We start from the raw sequence: 18,640 nt of genomic DNA, 5'->3' as shown, positions 1-18,640 counted from the left end.
TGTGTAGCCCACTTCAAATATTTTGTTTTAAATAAATCATCAAAATCAAATCTAATTCTTTTCAGTTGGAAAGGGAGAAAGAGAGGCTGTTCCATGTTATGAAAAGACAGCAATGCTTTTCATACTTCCCTCAGGTCTGATTTTAAGAGGACTTTTGTTCTCCTATTTTGAGAGAATCATCATTGCTCCTTCAGGCCAACCCTACAAAAACTGTCCTACTGTGGGGAGGACAACGGCGTTGTGCCTCCTCTATTATTTCTTACCTACGAAATTGTAAATTACCATTACTGCTGACTGTTGTAAGGAGAGGCCCATAAGAATGTTCTATAGATGCACTTCAAGTTTCCTCTTCGTTACTCCTTTCAGAGATCTGAGACAGCCCCCAAACACTACCAAGATTAAGACTAACCCAGGCAATAAGGGAGAAATTCTGTGGGATTTTAGAAACAGACAATGTAATGCCACTACTGCTGGAAATAATGCAACACTTATTTAACTACCACAGGTAACCAAAATAAATTGGAGAGTATGTGAAGCTCTGTAATCAATCCATTTAATTGACGTATGCATGTATGTGTGCATGGAGGTATTCTTGCCTCCTTTCAGAGAAGGGCTGGAAGTAGCTTACAGACCTAAAAAGTAAATAGCTGAAAACACGTAAGAGTGGACATATATGATGAAGTCAGGAGTAAGCTTATTACTCAAAACCTGCATGCTTTTAGAGGTGGAGTACAAATTTATTTTTAGCTTCCTAGCAACAAAAGCAAAGATAGCAACTTTTTTTAATCATTCAAGATATAATTACGCCTTCATAATTTTTTGCAGGGTTAGAGAATTAAAATACAGAAACATATTCAATTAAACTCAGAGGCTTCCAGTCTCACTTTACTCTCCTACTGCATCTAATCCACAGGTGCCAAGGGTCAGTTATTGCTACTAGTATCACAGGTGCTCATGTCTGCATTCACCCATGCTGTTTCCTCTATTTGGAATGCCTGTGGCACCCAATGAGGGGTAATTGTGCTCCCCAGGGGACATTTGGCAATATCTGGAGATATTTTTGATTGTCACAACCTTGCAGGGGATGCTACTGGCATTTAGTGGTTAGAGGCCAGGGATGCTGCTAAAGATCTTGCAATGCACAGGACAGCCCCACAACAGAATGATCTGGCCAAACTCTCAGTAAGACTGAGGTTGAAAACTCCGCAGTAACATCATGGGGGGGGGGGGCGGGGAGAGAGAGAGAGAGAGAGAGAGAGAGAGAGTGTGTATGTGTGTGTGTGTCCGAGAGAGAGGGAGAGAGTGTATGTGTTTTAATAAGATATAAATTAGTTGTTTTTCTGGCTTTAGAAAACACTAGACTTTTTTGTAGTTTCATCCTTGCTTTCTCTACTCTAGAAATCTGTATATTAAGAGAGCTTTCATAATTTACAAAGGAGGAAAAAATGTGCCCAAAGGTTTGTTCTGAATCCTGAATATAATGACAAAGAAATTTCAAAGTAGGAGGTCTCAAAGCCACAGCTAAAGGACATCAGAATAAATCTACCTGAATGTGTTAAGAAAAACTGGGCATTGCTTAAAAATTGGAAGTCATCCCATCTCTTAACTCAATCTGAACAAATAAGCCTTGCCAAATAGAATGCATTTTACAGCAATGATGGAAGAACTGCTGGAGAGCAGGAGAGAGTAAACAGATGGAAAGAACACCAAAGGAAATTGAGAAATAGCCATCTGATGATATAATTGAGACTTGGACAGAGAACCACATGCCTGGGCCCTTCCAGCACTGACTGACCTGCTCCGCGCAGGTGCAGAGTCACTGTCCTCCCGGTGCCCCTCCAGCTGGGTGGCTTTCTCCCTTGCCAATTGCCTCTCTCAGTGATAGAAGGCATGAGCTCATTCACATGGTTAACACAATATGGTACTTAATATAACCAGTTTAAAGCTTGCTTCTATTTTATAATACCTTTCCTTCCATTTGTATTCTTTTCTTTTTCTTTACGATGTCACCAGTTTTCTAGATATGGAAAGTCCAGCTCATAATGAATAAACTAATAATATAATGTAGATTTCTCTCAACTATCTCAATAATCACCTATTTGATCCTTGCAAAATAAAGTCAGATAATTCAAGATTTAGACTGTTTCTTACAAGATTGGTAATTTTTTTTTTTTTTTGACAGAGTCTTGCTCTGTTGTCTAGGCTGGAGTGCAGTGGCATGATCTTGGTTCACTGCAACCTCTGCCTCCCAAGTTCAAGCTATTCTTGTGCCTCAGCCTCCCAAGTAGCTGGGATTTCAGGCGCACACCACCACACCCAGCTAATTTTTGTATTTTTAGTAGAGATGGGGTTTCACCTTGTTGGTCAGGCTGGTCTCAAACTCCTGCCCTCAAGTGATCTGCCCTCCTCGGCCTCCCGATTACAGGCATAAGGCACTGCGCCTGGCTGGTCATATGTTTTTATGAAGCTGGTAAGCAGTGATCCTGCCTGACAACAATGTGATTGGCAGATGTAATGAGTCTGTGCTCATGCAAACTGAAAGAGTTAACTGGAAAATAAGAGGCATTCCTATGAGGTCTGTCTCTGCTTCAACTGGAAGACACTTTATGAGGAAATGCAAACATCTCCATTGACATGGATACAGAGGAAAACTTCATCAGTGTAGACTCTATTCTGCTCATCCAGAAGGGAATTAACTGGAAGGCAGCCTCTGAACCATCCATAAACAAAGTTTCCTCAGGGTTTCTGGGAGGATGATTAAATGTATTAGATTGTACACGTGTTTTTAAATCAACTGGTAATCATAGCTAATTTGTCTTCCTGCATTATTCTCTACTAAGTCGTACTTCATTGGCCTCCTTTGAGTTATTTTATGTACTTCATTATCTTTAAAGTAAACCTTTTTTATTAAATCTATAATTAAATTTTCATTAATTCAACCAGCATTTTTTCCAATATGTAACTGTTTAATAGCTCTCTGCTTCTAAAAATAGCAACATATATAGTAGATAAATATTATATTTAATAGTTTTATATAAATACACACACACACACATACATATAGTGACCCTGCATATCTATTGTCCAAAGGCACTAATCAATTAAAAAAATAACAGAGTCTAGTAATTCTAGTAATATCAACTCTATTTTAGAGAATTGGAAAGAACAAACCTGTACCCATGTGAAAGCTGCTTTCAACTGTCTTCCAGACCACTTCTCTAAACATAACTGGCTCAGAAAACACACTGATAGACTTTATGACTTTGTTAATCCTACTTATCATACATGGGAACTAATTTGACAGTGACATTACTAATACTCCTCTTTCAATAAAACACTCCAGGAAGCTATCTCAAAACCATATGAATTTCAGGAGGACTAAAATGGCAATTTGCTAATAGATCTAGGCATGTGTCTACATGTGGGAATGATATGAAGCTATTGCTATGCTCTGTCTGTATGATCAGTAGTACAGCCTCAGACAGTTTTCAGAATAGGCCATGCTTAGAAGGAACTTTCAAGAATACAGTTAAAAATAGTCATGAATCACACAACAACATTTTGGTCAATGATGGACCACATATAGGACTGTGGTCCCATAGGAATATAATACTGCATTTTTACTATACCTTTTCTACTTAGATACACAAATACCATGTGTTACAATTGCCTACAGTATTCAGTACAGCGACATGCTATACAAGTTTGTAGCCTAGAAGCCACAGGCTATACCATATAGGCTAGGTGTGCAGTAGGTTATACCATCTAGGTTTGTGTAAGTGCACTCTATGATATTCACACAACAACAAAATCACCTAAGGATGCATTTCTCAGAAGGCATTTCACATCCTGTTAAGTGATGCATGACTATAATAGGATGGCAAAACCATCAGCCTGATGACTTCTTGTTTTCTCTTTGCCAACAGCAAGACTGGATGCACCCAGGTGACATGGTGATGAGGTGGGGGTGGGGTGAGGGAGCAGGAAGTGCAGCTGTTTGGCTTTATAATGGGAGAAGGAAAGCCCCTCCTAGACTTTGTATGTTTGGTTTTACCGGATAGCATTATCTTAACCGCGATGACTACAAATGCTATTAGCAGTTAAAATGCACATTAAGTTATCTGGTCCTTTTAAAAACCTAATCAAACCATTTATCTTCTTAATTTCTCATAGCAACAAATTCTGATGGAAGTACCTATATTTGTCTCCATTGTACTTCTGTGGGAGAATTACAATTGACTTAAAGTGACTGTAGAGAGGTGAGATGATCCCATCCTATATATACCTACAAAAATAAAATGTGTGGGAAACATACACCCCTATTTTTCTTGTTGCACTATAAAATGCAAAACAAATACTAATAGCACATTTTCAAAGGAATAAACTTACTTTCAGTGCAAATAGGACAGCATCCTTTTCTGTTGAGAATTTTGCCCTAATCAGAAGAAAAACAAATACAAAGTTAATGTTAAAAAAAAAAAAAACAAAAAAAAAAACAGGGTCTCCTGAGGACAAATATCTTTTTAAAATCTAATACAAGATAAACCAATGAAATCAGTCCAAGCCGTATTTGAACTCAATGCCCAGATGGTGATGAAGATGGTGAAAATGAAGTTTCAAGTATCAGGTTCTAAGGCCAGGCAAAGTCATTCAGCAAGCTTTCCTGTTTTTATCCTCCAAGAAATATAATACCTAAAGGGCTCACTAGTGTGATTTTTCTCACATGGAAGGAAGATGAAGACAGTCTGGACTCAACCTTTTCATTGATATCCAAATCTAGCCCTTTAGAGACCAAGGGCACACACATAAAAATGAGAATTATCTGTCAACTTATCGATCCCTACAAGACCTTCTTTCTGTCTTTGCTTGTTGGAGAAGCTTAAACAATAAACTGTAATCCAAGCTCAGGAATCATCAGCACTATGGATATGGGCAATATCTGTGCTACAGATCAAATTCAGTCAGATTTCTTGTTTCAGAAAATGGTATGTTATCCATGTTGAATCACTGTTATGCACTCAAAGCCAAGGAAGCTGAGAATTTTGAAACACTGAGTAATGCTTCATTACCTTTCTGGAAATACACTGCAATTTCCTACATTACACATCTTTCAAGTTTTTTAATGCATGACATTTAAAGGAGGTGACGTATTCTCAGGACTCATATCAGAAAATCAGTTGTCTTATCTCTGACTCAGTGGTTAATCACAGAGAAAAAGAAATGTAGAAGAAGTTTAACATTTAGGGAGCGCTTGCTATATAACAAACATCTTATTCGATATTTTACTTATGTGGTAACACTGGCTTAGTGATAAGCATTTAATACTTATGACCTATTAAGATTTAATGAACATTAGAGATTTTATAATCACTGTTATTAAGATGCACAAGAACCTTCTTATGAGCTGAGTATTTCCCTTTTTATAGGTGAAGAAATTGAGGTCATGCAACACAAGAGTAGTAGAACCAAAAATCAAACCTAATTTTGTCTGACCCTAAAGGACATTTTCTTCCCACTGCAGTTTTGTCCTGTTGAGTCCTTTCTCTTGAAGATAATTTAATATTTATTATCTGCTATACACTAGACTGAGTGCTATGCATTCCTCATACTTTATCATTTAAATTTCACAATAACCCTCCACATGCAGTTGTCCTTATCCCCTGTTTACAGGGAACTAAGGAAACAGAGACCATGGAGAGGTTGCCAAGGCTCATGTCAAAGCCACATGGCTCACACACTGCTCATTCACTCACTCACTACTGGTCATTTCCATCAAGAGTAGGCTTAAGTACTCAAAAAGAAAAAATCAGATTGACTTAAAGGATTCTGGTTAATTATTGAAGATCTTTAATCAGGTCTGATTTGTTTTTGCATCAGCTAGGCCTAAATGATACATTAAAGGCTTTGACAACTTTGAGTGAGACTTAAAACTCAGCCCCAGCCAGTCATCCCATAGTGTGGGGGCATCACAACATATTTTCACTGCCTAGAGCTCTGCTGTCAATTGCAATTTGGCACAGGGGTCTCTTTTGGTTTCTCAAGACTGAAAGCAGTTGCAGATGAAGCCAAATGAGGTCAGCTCAGGCCCAGGGAATGACGGCCCCAAGAGGATTAAGGTGCTTTATCCCAACGCAGCAGAGCCACCTTAAAGCCAAGACTCCAAACAAATGTGACTACGATTCCCTACATCCACATCTCGGTGGAAACTTCCATCTCTCGTCTTCAGAAAATGAAAGTGGCAGTGATGATATCACTAAATTAGATGGGGGAATAAATCAGGTACAAGCTGTAAAGTCAGAGCACCTGTGTAATATGCAATTAGCCCTAAGACTCTGGTCATGCTGCAGGCTCTTCCATAAGCAGGGTCTAGAAATACCACCCACCTCAGAGGGGTGATGTTAGCATTAAATGAGATTAGTGTTGTCACTACAAAATCTCAGTACGTATTAGAGATGGAGAGATGACAGTGTCCTAATGACCCAGTCCCCACTGCAGCCCTCATAGCCCTTCTCACAAATGGCACTCCTTTGCCTCTGGGGGAGTTGCAGGATGGGGGAGGAGGGGCAGGATTGACAGGGAATCCAATCATAAAACCCTTCTTCCACAAGAAACATTTACATCTGGAAAAAGAGATATGCAGTAGCCAGGAAAGACAGAGCAGGGAATACAAGCTCCTCCTCTGTATCTTTTTTTTTTTTTTTTTTTTTCAAAATTTCCCCAGGCAATGTAGGGGAGGGGAAGTAAGTTTTTAACAAGATTTCCATGGTAGATAGAGCTGAGTTATCTTCCAAAGACCTCCTGCTGGCCCCCGAGAAGGGAAAGTGTGAACTGGAGGAGTGGTTGGAAGGAAGCCTAGAAACAGAAAGGTGGCCCCTGAGGCAGGGGCCTTGGCAGGGGCACCAACAAGCTTTGACAAGGCGTGGAGGGGGTGGGTGGGGCAGGGAAAGGCCTCTGCTTGGAGGAATGGATGCCCCTGGCCCAAATGTGGTCCACAATGATGAAAGGCTAATGAGACATCAGTGACATAAAGAACGTTGACCTCCCCCCATCATCCCCTCCCCCAGCAAGAGCACAATGAAAACTATCAATCCAGCTACAAGTGGCAGAATTCAAGTGAAGCTGGAAACTTCACGGCGGCCTGCTGAGGCTAGTTACTTGAGCCACCAGGTTGGCACAGCATCTTGTTTTTGTCTTGTAGAATAAGGAAGCCCATTATTACTAACATGTGCTGCAAGAGTTCATTAGCAGCGAGGGTTCCCGGAGGACTGGCATGATGATGTGATCCCATTTTTCCCAATGAATATTTATAAGCAGACCATGTTCAAGTCTACTTATTGTATCTTCATTGTTTTTCTTTTATGGGAGGCTTTCAGTTTTATGTCTGAGGCTTTTTAAAGCAAGACTAATTAGGGTTTTTTTTTTTTTTCTTTTTTTCCTCTCCTCTTTATTCAGTTGTGCAATAGCAACAGCTGTTGTTTTTTGTGCCTCATTTGGCAGTCAAGTAAAAACAGCAACTTTTGTTTATAATAATAACAGATGTGAATAAAATTAAAAGCTGTCTATAACAGAGAAGGGAGGACATGTCCTGAATATATGGATATATTTTTTCATTCACGGGAAGGTGTTGAATAGGTTTGACATCTTCCCAAAATGTATAAAACTTTAAAAGGTTTCAAGTTGCTGAGGTGAATTCAATGAACCTCATGCTTTAGAAGATAATGGTTGCTTTATTCAGTGTGCTGGAGCTATGAGTTTTTGAAAAGAGATATTTCCATAAGGATGCTATTTCCATTTGGGGCTACAATGGAGGCCAGGATTAGAGAGAGAAAACTTCAGCAAAGAAATCGGGGATGCCGTGAGGCAGGAGAAACCCCTTGGGGAAGTATTAATAAACAAACCACATATTACTTTGAATGGCTATAAGAGGAAAGCTCTGATTTGAGAAGGGAGAGAAAAGAGGAAAAGGCAAAAGACAGTTACGATGTTAAACAAAACCTGGCAAAAGAAAACAAAGAAAGAGATCTTGCAGGAGTTGGAGAAATTTTACAGAATGAATGGGAGATGTCAATAAGAAATCAGAATTGGGACAAGAGCAAAGCAGAGCTATTTTCATGCAAGGAAAATATCTGCAAGAAGAATGAGCAAACTTTGCAAGGGGCATTTGACTAGTCAGGAATGTAGAGGCTTTGGGGGAGCTGGAGTCTGTGTTCGGAAGATGGCATGCGACTGTGCCACACACAGGACATTTCTCAAGACACTAAGGTAAAGTCAATCTGTGTTCCAAACATACCTGTGGGCAGCTACTGATGGGAATGCACTGCTTATTGCGACACTCCGTCCTGCCTTTCACACAAGCACAGATGGTACAATTGATAGAGGACCACATCTCTCCATCCTACAAGAGAGGGCACAGGATCCTGTCAGCAGCTGGAGGCTGACAGGAGTTGAGGCAACAGACTGTAACCTCTCCATGGAGGAAAGCATTTCTTGCCCTGAGTGAGGGATGCCATCATTAGACTAAATGACTCAGGTGTCTGTCTACATCCAACTGATTTAAGATAAAGATTAGTGAAGATTTCAGATTGTGTGCAAGCATGTGTGTGTGTGTGTGTGTGTTCCCCCTCCTGGATATAAAAATAATTATTGTGTGTTTAACCAAGTCATATTTATGTCTTGTTGTCATGCATTGTTTACTTAGTTCCACCCTGGGGGAAAACTAAGCATGAATTTTCATACATGATACAATGACAGAAATCTAATTTTCCCGTTTGATAAGACTAAAATATTTAAGCTGTCCCAAGCACCAATAGTTAATTGAGATGTCCAGAGGTGGTTAATTACCAGATGTGCCATGGTTCTGGCCCATACAGGACATGCATAAAAGACAGGCTAATTCAAATGACTCCCAGTGCTCAGACAGACACTTCATGGGCAAGCCACTGAAAATGCAGAGCTCAGAGAGAAGACTCCAAGTGCCATGGATACCCTGTCCATGCCTATCTAGTCCTCTCCTCTTAAAATGCAGGGCAGCATTTTGGGACACATTTCCTAGACTAGATCCTTGCTCAGACAGAAAGAGCTATTTGAGGAATTTCTTTCACTCATGAAAGGTATAATCTGTGAATGCCAAATACCACAAAAAGCCCTTGTACCTCTGGAGGACAGGCAGGGATGTGCATCCTTGCTTGTGGGTAAAAAAGATCACAGACAACAGAGTTGGGCTGAAAACAAAACAAGGATTCCTTCCTGAGCTTGCAGATCCAAGCAGCAGATTTTTGTTAGAAACAGTTGAGATATTTGATGACTCCCCCGCCTCTTTCCCTTCCTGACTTTTTGAAGCTATTTTAAGGACTGTCTACCCTCTAGTGTCTTTCAAGAAAGACCTAACTGAATCTGCCTTAAAGGACACTTGACTGTTTCAAGTTCTCTGAGTACACATTTCTAGGAATCCAAGTCTCCGTGAATTATTTTAAGCCTCAGTCATTTAAAGGAACCGTTTTTACAAGGTGACTTACAAGTGTATTGCAGCCGGGCGCGGTGGCTCACGCCTGTAATCCCAGCACTTTGGGAGGCCAAGGAGGGTGGATGACAAGGTCGGGAGTTCGAGATCAGCCTGACCAACATGGCAATATCCCATCTCTACTAAAAATACAAAAATTAGCCAGGCATGGTGGCATGCACCTGTAATCCCAGCTACTCAGGAATCTGAGGCAGGAGAATCACTTGAACCCGGGAGGTGGAGGTTGCAGTGATCCAAGATCACACCACTGCACTCCAGCCTGGGCGACAGAGCAAGACTCCATCTAAAAAAAAAAAAAAAAAGTGCATTGCACACAGCACCATGGTGAGAGTGAGAGTGAGGCTATTTCATCTGGGTGTTCTGGAGACAGAGGAGGAGGCGACTTTATATCAAGAGGACATATGAGCATCTCTGAAAGTCTGGTGTAAACACAACACACATGCCTCCCCCTTCACTGAGCATGACACCTTATGTGTTTTTTTGTCCTCAATTGTTTTCTCTTTTTTAATTTATTTTATTTTATTTTTAGTTCTGGGGTACATGTGCAGGATGTGCATGTTTGTTACATAGGTAAACATGTGCCATAGTGGTTTACTCCACCTATCAACCCATCACCTAGTTATTAAGCCCAGCATGCATTAGCCATCCTTTCTAATACTCTCCCTCCCTCCACCCTACCCCTCAACAGGCCCTAGTGTGTGTTGTTCCTCTCCCATGTCCACGTGATCCCATCATTTGGCTCCCACTTATAAGTGAGACCATGCGACACTTCATGTCTTCTTACTATTCCATCAGAACCAAGACCTCTCCCTCCAACTACTTCAGTGTGATAGGAAGTGTGGCTCAGTGCAGCATGCCTGCAGAGCTACCACAACTGACTTGTTTATGTGGGTCTTGATTCTCAAGGGTATCATGAGGTGACAGCTTCGGTAGAGAGTGATTTGACTCCTTCCACCCCTAGGGAAAATGGACTAGATAGGAGGTACTTTGGACAAAGCCAACCACCTTGCATTTTGAAGTTTAAATGGCCATTGCACTGTTTCCCACTTGGGGTCCTCAGAGAATAATGTAAAATACACCTGAGATTGGTAACAGATGGCCAAAAGACAACCTTTTCCATTCAGCTGGGCAGAGCTCTCTCACCTGGCTCAACTACATACACTATTAACATCCTTATCTGAATATCTTCCAAATGAGAAAATTTTTCTTTGCAAATGTAGCTTTGTGAAAAACTTCTAAAAGCATCAAGCTGTATAGATCCATCAGGATCTTGACAAGGATCATCACCTTGACAAATGTCATTGAGCATCTCCAACGAGATGAGGTACTCCTAGGTATTCAGGCAGGTTTTACAGGCTTAACATATTTCAGCAAAAATATAGTCAAGAAAAACATCTTTCAGACGGTTGATTCTCTGCCCCTATCTGCACTTGATTCTAACTATAAATGTATATATAATACTGTAATATAAATACATTCTATTAATATATGCACACATATACATTTGTATATGTATATAGAAATTATGGGATAACCCAATCTGCCTAGTGTCTGGAGCTTTTTAATTGTCAGCGTAGTAATACAGGAGTTCCCATGTGCTTGTCTCATGACATACCCGGAAAATCTTGTTGCCAAATTTGCATACTTTGATGTCTTCTGGGGGCACTCGTAGGAGGCACTCTTCACAACAGCCCTCCTGGCCTTGGTCACAGCCACCAGGGTGGGAGCACTTCCTTTTGCAAACCACAGTAGAGTCCTGGGGGCCCAAAGGCAAAATAGAAATTAAAAATGATTTTCGCCTCTACCAAACATCCTACCTGGCCTTCCTTTCATAACTGATAACTATCTGTGTCAAAGTCTGTAAGGTACCATATTTTAATTTATTGCAATAAATCTTTCATTCACTTCTAAATGTGATTTGTTGATTAAGTATCTAGACTAGAATATCAGGGCACTGTGGAAACTATGGCACGCAACCCCTACCTCCCAAGGATTTATGATTTCACGTTCCAGAGACTGATAAGCCCACTCCACCAGCATGTGGCAAGACCGCCCAGCTCCCCACGAACCACCAGTTTCCTTCTTCCTGCCCTCTACCTCTTTGCAACCTGCACTAATAGTGCTCTCTTGGGTCTCCTCCATGGCTTTATGCCACCTTTTGGAACTTAACGTAAAGGCATGGTATCTTTGGTCAGAGGGTAAAAGTTAAGAGCAAAGGCACCACCTCAGGACAAGATTCCTCAAGTGTGTTCTGTGCTCACCAAGGGACTGAACCAACAGTTTCAAAACTGGACCTGGGTTCCAGAGCTCTAATGTAGTGGAGTGACTTTGACCAGGCCACTTATCCACTGAAGGTGAAGAGTTTATATCATCTGTAAGTTAAAGAAGTATGATTTGATTTCAAAAAAAAGTGCTCTTCTGCCTATTGTTTCTCAGGTTTACTGTGCCTCTTAAATGTAAAATACCTGGCACATAGAAATTATTATGAACCAACTTCAATTGGAAAAAAAAATCCTTTGTCAAACTGCATATCCTGATTTCTTGTTTAAAAACAAGGGCACTCCCTAGCTCTCAAACAATGCATATTTCACCGTAGATCTCCCTGCTTTCATTGTGTATGTGTGTGTATGTGTGTGTGGAGAGAGAGAGCGTGCTTTATGTACATATCATTAGACTGTGGTGCCTAGCACTATGTTAAGCAATGAGAATACAAATACAGAGATGGATAAATGTACTTCTGTCCTCAAGGGGTTCTTCGCAATGTAAGAAGGGAGATAAATGTGTAATCAAGCAAATTGCAATTATAATGTGGTAAACAGAACTAGTAAAGGTGTAAAGATAGCAAAGACAAGGGAAAGTTACCTATCCAGGTAAGTCAGGAAAGCCTCTCAGGTTGAATGACACCTGAGATAGGCTGTTGTGGATGAAGATGCATCTGCTAATCAAATTTAAAGATGGTAATAACATTGCTGGTAGATAAATTGTCCAATTTGAAGGCACAGAGATCTGAAACCATCCTGCATGCAGAAAACTACAATTGACACTTGAGCAACATGGATTTGAACTGCATGGGTCCACTTACACTCAGAAATTTTTTCAATAGAAGTTACATCAAGTGTGCCTGCCTTTCCTGCCTCCCCTTCCACTTCCTCTGCCTCTTCTACCCCTGAGACAAGACCAACCCCTCCTCCTCTTCAGCTTACTCAATGTAAAGAAGATGAAGAGCTTTACGATAATCAACTCCCACTTATTAAATAGTGAATATATTTTCTCTTCCTTATGATTTTTTAAATAACATTTTCTTTTCTCTAGCTTACTTCATTATAAGAATACAGAATGTAATACATAGAACATACAAAATATGTGTTAACTGACTGTTTATATGATTGGTAAGGCTTTCAGTCAACAGTAGGCTATTAGTTAAGTCTATAAGGAGTCAAAAATTAGACATGGATTTTCAACAGTACAGGGAATCAATGCCCCAACACCCACACTGTTGAAGAGCCAACTGTATTAAATCATATTCAACAGGTTCCTGCACCTGCCATGGAAATCATAAGAAACACTGGATGGGGATGCTAGAAAGGGTAGCTCAAAGCAGACAGAAAATAATACTGATTACTCAAAATGATTGCAGCTTGATTTTTCAAGCATTTAATATCCCCAAGATGACTGTGAATTCATACTCTAGCAAAACACCCTTTTGGAGGAAGAGTATTAATTATACTTCCTGCTACACACGGAGACGTATTACCTAATCATCTCTTAAGGAACCCATGAACCCAAAGCACGGCAAGTATAACTAACTCCCATTCATGGGATGCCAGGCTTTCCTGTGAGCAAGAGAATTGGGATTGTGATATGTTTCATCAAAGGCTCAGTATCCCCAAGCGTAAGCTATCTCCTGTGAAATTCTTAGTGGAGAGGAAAAGTCCTGAGGATGAAGGCCAAGGCAAGAAGTGGGTGCTATACATTTAGCATAGAATAACACAAACCATGGGAGGAGGAAAAAGCTTCAGTAAGGTATTCTCAGGCTTAGGAATTACTCCATGTTTGGTGTTCAGGGGAACGGACAGTTCAGCCCTTAACCAACCACCCCCTGAAGTGGTGCATGCTACTGAACAAAGCATGTAATCAAGAACTACTGAGCTCTAATCCCAGCTGTTGACTCATAGCTGACATTGAGTAGAGCTCCCCTCTTTCCCTCTCCAGACCTTTAACTATTAAAAACAAACAACAACAACCATCACCACCAAAGTGTATTCTAAACTTGTCAGACAGATGTGATTCATTAACTCACTAATGAATAATCCTAAAGTCCTCCCTGATAAATGTATTTCTTCTTGGTTTCCAAAATAAATTACTGCATAAGTACAGTCTATGAATGTGTGATGTGTGTCCCTTTAAAATTCTGAAGCTGTGGAATTCTTTCTTTAGCAGTAATTAGACTTCTGGTTGCCTTTTGAGAAAAATGAGCAAAGCTTCAAATAAGACATGATACAATAAACAGCACATAAATACTCTCTTCCTAAACTGCCAGGTTTGTCTTTGTGATGAACTGTAAATCCATGCCTTTCTCTTCTCTTGAATGTGATTAAAAGCAATTTTTATTGCCAGGTGTGTTAGACAATTCATCTTGGATAATTAGAGCCAGAGGGCACAGCCATATGTATTTGTCTGATTTTAGAAAATCCTCAGAACAGGCCCTTGGAGCCTGATTCTCACTACAAGAAGCTAACTTCTTGGTCCTTAGAAGATGATTGAGCTATAGTGTGGGTCCTATGTGTAAGTCCTTGGTGACCTTGAGTATGATTTTCCTTGTAAAATGGCATCATTAATGCTTCCTCCCAATAAATAACACACCATTGGCTTTGGCTATGGCTGTGATGTTAACACTGAAACCCAAACCCTATCATTGCTGGACCACAGCCTCTCAGAGCTGCCTTACCCTGCAGGTGCAAGCTGTGCAGTTATCGTACAGAAATGAGGATCCATTGTCATAAACATCACTTCGAAAGAGGCAGCTCCCAAAAGGGAGGTCAAACACTTTCCTCTGACCTAGAGAGAAACAGAAGCACAGTGTAAGTAAGACAGAATCGGGGATGTCCCATTTTGTCATCAGCGATTCCATCATAGGTCCATTATACATTCTTATAAGACCAGGTAAGTCTGGAGCACAAAAATAGAGTCTTGGGTCAGACATGCCTAAAGGATCCCCAGGAGTCATTAGTTGGGATAAAGTTTGTTAAAAAAGAGTTTGATTCCACAATGAAGCTTGTAAGTTCAACAAATCTATAATGTGTTCATCACAGTGAACCAAAATCACTAAGACATGAGCTCCCCTCATGGAGCTCACAGTCTAGTGAAAGGGCAAACTCATCAAAGGCTGTTTCAATACAACAGTAAGGTAAGTTCTGGAAAAAAGACGATCTAGAAACTGTGGGAATTGGGAGGTCAGAGAAGAATTCTTGGAAGATATAATGCCTGAGGAGCTTCTTAAAGAATGAGTAAAATTATTTAAAAATTGGGTATGGGCAGTGGGGGAGGTGGGTGGAGGTAGGAGGAATCAGCATATCTCAAGAAGGTCTCGAATGAGCAAAAGGAGCTAATGAAATATTGTTTGCTATGGTTTGAACATTTGTGTCTCCACAAAATTCATATGGTAAATTCTAATCACCAATGTAATGGTATTAGGAGGTGGGGCTTTTGAAAGGTGATTAGGTCAGGAGAGCAAAGCTCTCATGACTTAGATTAGTGCCCTTATAAAAGAGGCTCCAGAGAGAACCCTCACCACGACGTGACAACAAAGTAAGAAGACACCAACTATGAGCCAAACAGCAAATCTGCTAGCACCTTGTTCTTGGACTTCCCAGCCTCCAAGATGAGAAATAAATTTCTGTTGTTTACAAGCTACAGAGTTTATAGTATTTTATTAGAGTATACTAAACAGACTAAGATAGCATTTCAGTTTTGAAATTACATAAAGGAATAAAGGGTGAAGCTAACTCAAAGGGCAGGCAGAGGTACATGTCGAGTGTCCAGCCTTTCACAGGCATAGTATCTCTGTAGAACTGGCTTGGTTTTCCCTAATGTGAGAACCAGATTGGTGAATAAAAGGACCAAAACAGCAATCCCAAATAAAGAGTACAATCTAATTTCCTCCTTTCTTTTAATAATTGAGTTTCTACTCTTTGAAGCACATTAAAACATCTCTGCAATGTTACTTTAATTAAAGACTAAGTTAATTCATGTTCACTGATCAAATTTCTATTCGTACCACTCTTTCTTCTTGTAAAAGATTAATAGCAATTTCTGTTTATCAGTAGGCCCAATGAAATGCTCAAAATACCTAAACATACTAAACACTGTTCTCAGAATTAGAGTTGTTGGAATAACTGTTAGTAGGAGTCAAGAAAAACATGCTATCTTCCTATCATAGCCAACCTCAAGGCCAGGATACAATATAGATGCAGAACTAAATCATTAGTTTGGTTCTCACCACCAAGAGCAAACTTGTTGGCCCTCAAAAGGTGGAAGTGAGTTATAATTTGGATCTTACATATGGACTCCCTCGTGACCACTGAGTATGATTTCTCCAGGCCTCACTGACTTCACTCATAAAACGGCATCATCAATACCACATTGCCATGTCACTACCTCTAACTATGGTGTTAATATTAAAGCATACAACCAAAAACTCTTTCATGGCTAGGCATGATTTAGCATGATGATTGTTAATTCCCCAACTAACGCAGGTATTATGTGCACACCCAGGTCTTAAGTCTCTTGAACTTCCTAAGAACTGACATACTAAATTAAAGGATTATCTGCAAAATAAAACAATTCATTCTTTCCCTAAATATTCCTCTAAGAAACCCAAATAGGTTTACCCTGAAGCATCAGAAAGCTGTACACAGCCTGGATCACATAGATTTTGCCCATCCCATTATAATCACTTCTAATTGCACCTTAGTTTTAGGACATTATAATAAGAAATATGAATGAGCAGTTATTTTTTGTATTTACTATAAAAATTATGGTGAAGTCATTTTTCACTGCTTTAAACATTATCATCCTCTTAATCAGTCCATCAGAGATATATTTGTGTCCTTTAATAATCTAAAATATCTCTGCTTCAGTTGAGTAATTTTTTTTAATTGTGATAATCTGGTTTGCCTTTTTACTATCCTTTATCTACATGTGCTTCATGTATTTTGTAAGTGGTCTTAAATCCTTGTTGGCAAAAGGCAGAAGATAAATGAATAGATAGATACAGAGCTCTATGTAGAAGCTTCATCCTCCACCAATCAAAATGCACCTTCTTCATGACTGAGCTCCACATTGTTTCTGCAGAGGCCCTTCTACCGCTTAGAGTTAATGACCCCTTTCTGCATTCCCATAGCCTGTTGCCTATACTACCATTATAGCGGGCAATATTGTTCCACAGGTGGAGGAATGGCTGGATGGGTCTACTGATCAATTTATTTATTGACTGATTGACAAACAGACTCTTCAATGTGCTTATCCCCTTGAACAAATGTGACCAATCGCTTAAACTCTTCCTCACTAAAATGAAAATTTTACCTAAAATTGTAAATATAAAGCTCTTGGAGCAGTGCCTGATGTTCATTACACATCCTCAATAAATGGCAGATGGTACGTATTATGATTATTAGAGGTGATATAATTCAAATATGAACCTGGGCTGTGTCAATTAGAGTACACTGGGTGCTGCTCTGTGTACACTGACCTGTGCTGAGACTCTCCATTGAGAATGAGGAAAACAAGGAAAGGAATGTTGTAATGCAAAAGGCAGAGGTATATCATGTGAATGAACCCTGCCCAAGGGAAAATTTAAGAGCAAAACAGCACCCAATCATCCAAAGTCTAATTAGACTAAGATTTCAGCATCTAGAAAGCATCCTAGTGTTTGTTTGCTTTTTTGTCTTTGTTTCTTGCTGTGTGGGAATGTTTGTTTGTACACTCAAAGAGCATAAAATCTTAACCTTAATCCCAAAGTCATCATGGTCCAACATAAGATAAAACATTCGAGGGAGTGGTTCAGAGACTATGTGTACAGCCTGACTTAAGACATTTCCATGTCATTCCATGGGGGTCTAGACCAACCAAAAAAGAGATTTCCAAGTTTCTCAAAACTTATTGTTCCTTTTGTAGTATGCCTTATAACCATAAATGAACAGAAAAACCTGCATTCAATACAATAGCTCTTGCTCATATGGGAAGCTTCTGAGTTGACTCAGCATATCCACAGTACCAGCTTCAAAGCATTAATCAAGCTTACTTATCTTTGGAGCCAGACCCAAATGCCACCTCCTTTGCAATGGCTTTCCTGCTTAAGTGGCCACTGCTTCCACCATGGCCCACAGCACGATGATTTGTGCCACACTGAACTGGCTAACCCTATTCCAGGGACACTGACACACACTGGCAACCCAAACAGAACACACAGAAGTGAAAATGTCTTTAATCAGGCATGTCTAAGCAATTCTCCTTTGTTCTTCTGTTTCACATTTACTTTAAACATGTGTGTGTGTACGTGTGTGTAGCAGGTGTATGTGTGTTTGTGTGTGTGTAGCAGGAAGGCAAGCATTGTTAGATGAAGTTAGCAGAAGAAGCCATCAAAGAGGAGAAAGCTCCTAGTTTAAAAAAATACCTTTATTTGTCAACTTGGTCATAAAAAAACAGACTTCATGGTATGGCTGTGCTAATTTGGGAATGAGAAAAATAAATCAACAGGTTGTTTCAGAGTTGAAGACAGTAAACTCTGAAAGAAAGGAGAGAGGATTCAAGGAAAAGGTGTGGGCATTAACTGACAGGAGGCTGGAGCTCAAATAGAAGGGACAATCAGTAAAATTCTCACAAAGGCAAAACAACTAAGACCTTTTAAGAACGAGAGCGCTTAATATCCCATTTTATGTTGTTCAATATGCCTCTGTGTAAAATAATCACTCTTATTGCCCGCAAACCCTCAGCGAAATCTGCTCTCCATCACAGGATGTAAACAGACTTAAGGGGAGATGCCTCTAAAAGGACAAAATGATAGAAAGAGAAAGAAAGCAAGAAAGCAGGAAAGCGAGGAAGAAAGGAAGGAAGGAATGA

The 18,640-nt window shown here is 39.9% G+C and overlaps 1 protein-coding gene across 3 annotated transcripts in view; it reads right to left on the bottom strand.

Annotated features, from left to right (window-relative positions):
- BMPER (BMP binding endothelial regulator) overlaps positions 1–18,640 on the bottom strand; it is a 249,954-nt gene that overhangs the window by 87,964 nt on the left and 143,350 nt on the right. For 2 of the 3 annotated variants that reach the window (XM_008964331.4, XM_024929696.4), the window contains exons 8-11: positions 14,469–14,578; positions 11,136–11,276; positions 8,291–8,395; positions 4,390–4,435 (exon numbers count right to left, since the gene is read on the bottom strand). In XM_008964331.4, the coding sequence (XP_008962579.3) occupies positions 4,390–4,435; positions 8,291–8,395; positions 11,136–11,276; positions 14,469–14,578 (402 nt within the window). The remainder of the gene's footprint in view (positions 1–4,389; positions 4,436–8,290; positions 8,396–11,135; positions 11,277–14,468; positions 14,579–18,640) is intronic. The other variant, XM_034963926.3, reaches the window with a different exon arrangement.

The sequence above is a fragment of the Pan paniscus genome, chromosome 6, assembly GCF_029289425.2.
Source record: "Pan paniscus chromosome 6, NHGRI_mPanPan1-v2.0_pri, whole genome shotgun sequence".
NCBI lineage: Eukaryota > Metazoa > Chordata > Mammalia > Primates > Hominidae > Pan > Pan paniscus.
This window is presented reverse-complemented; position numbering and strand designations above follow the sequence as displayed.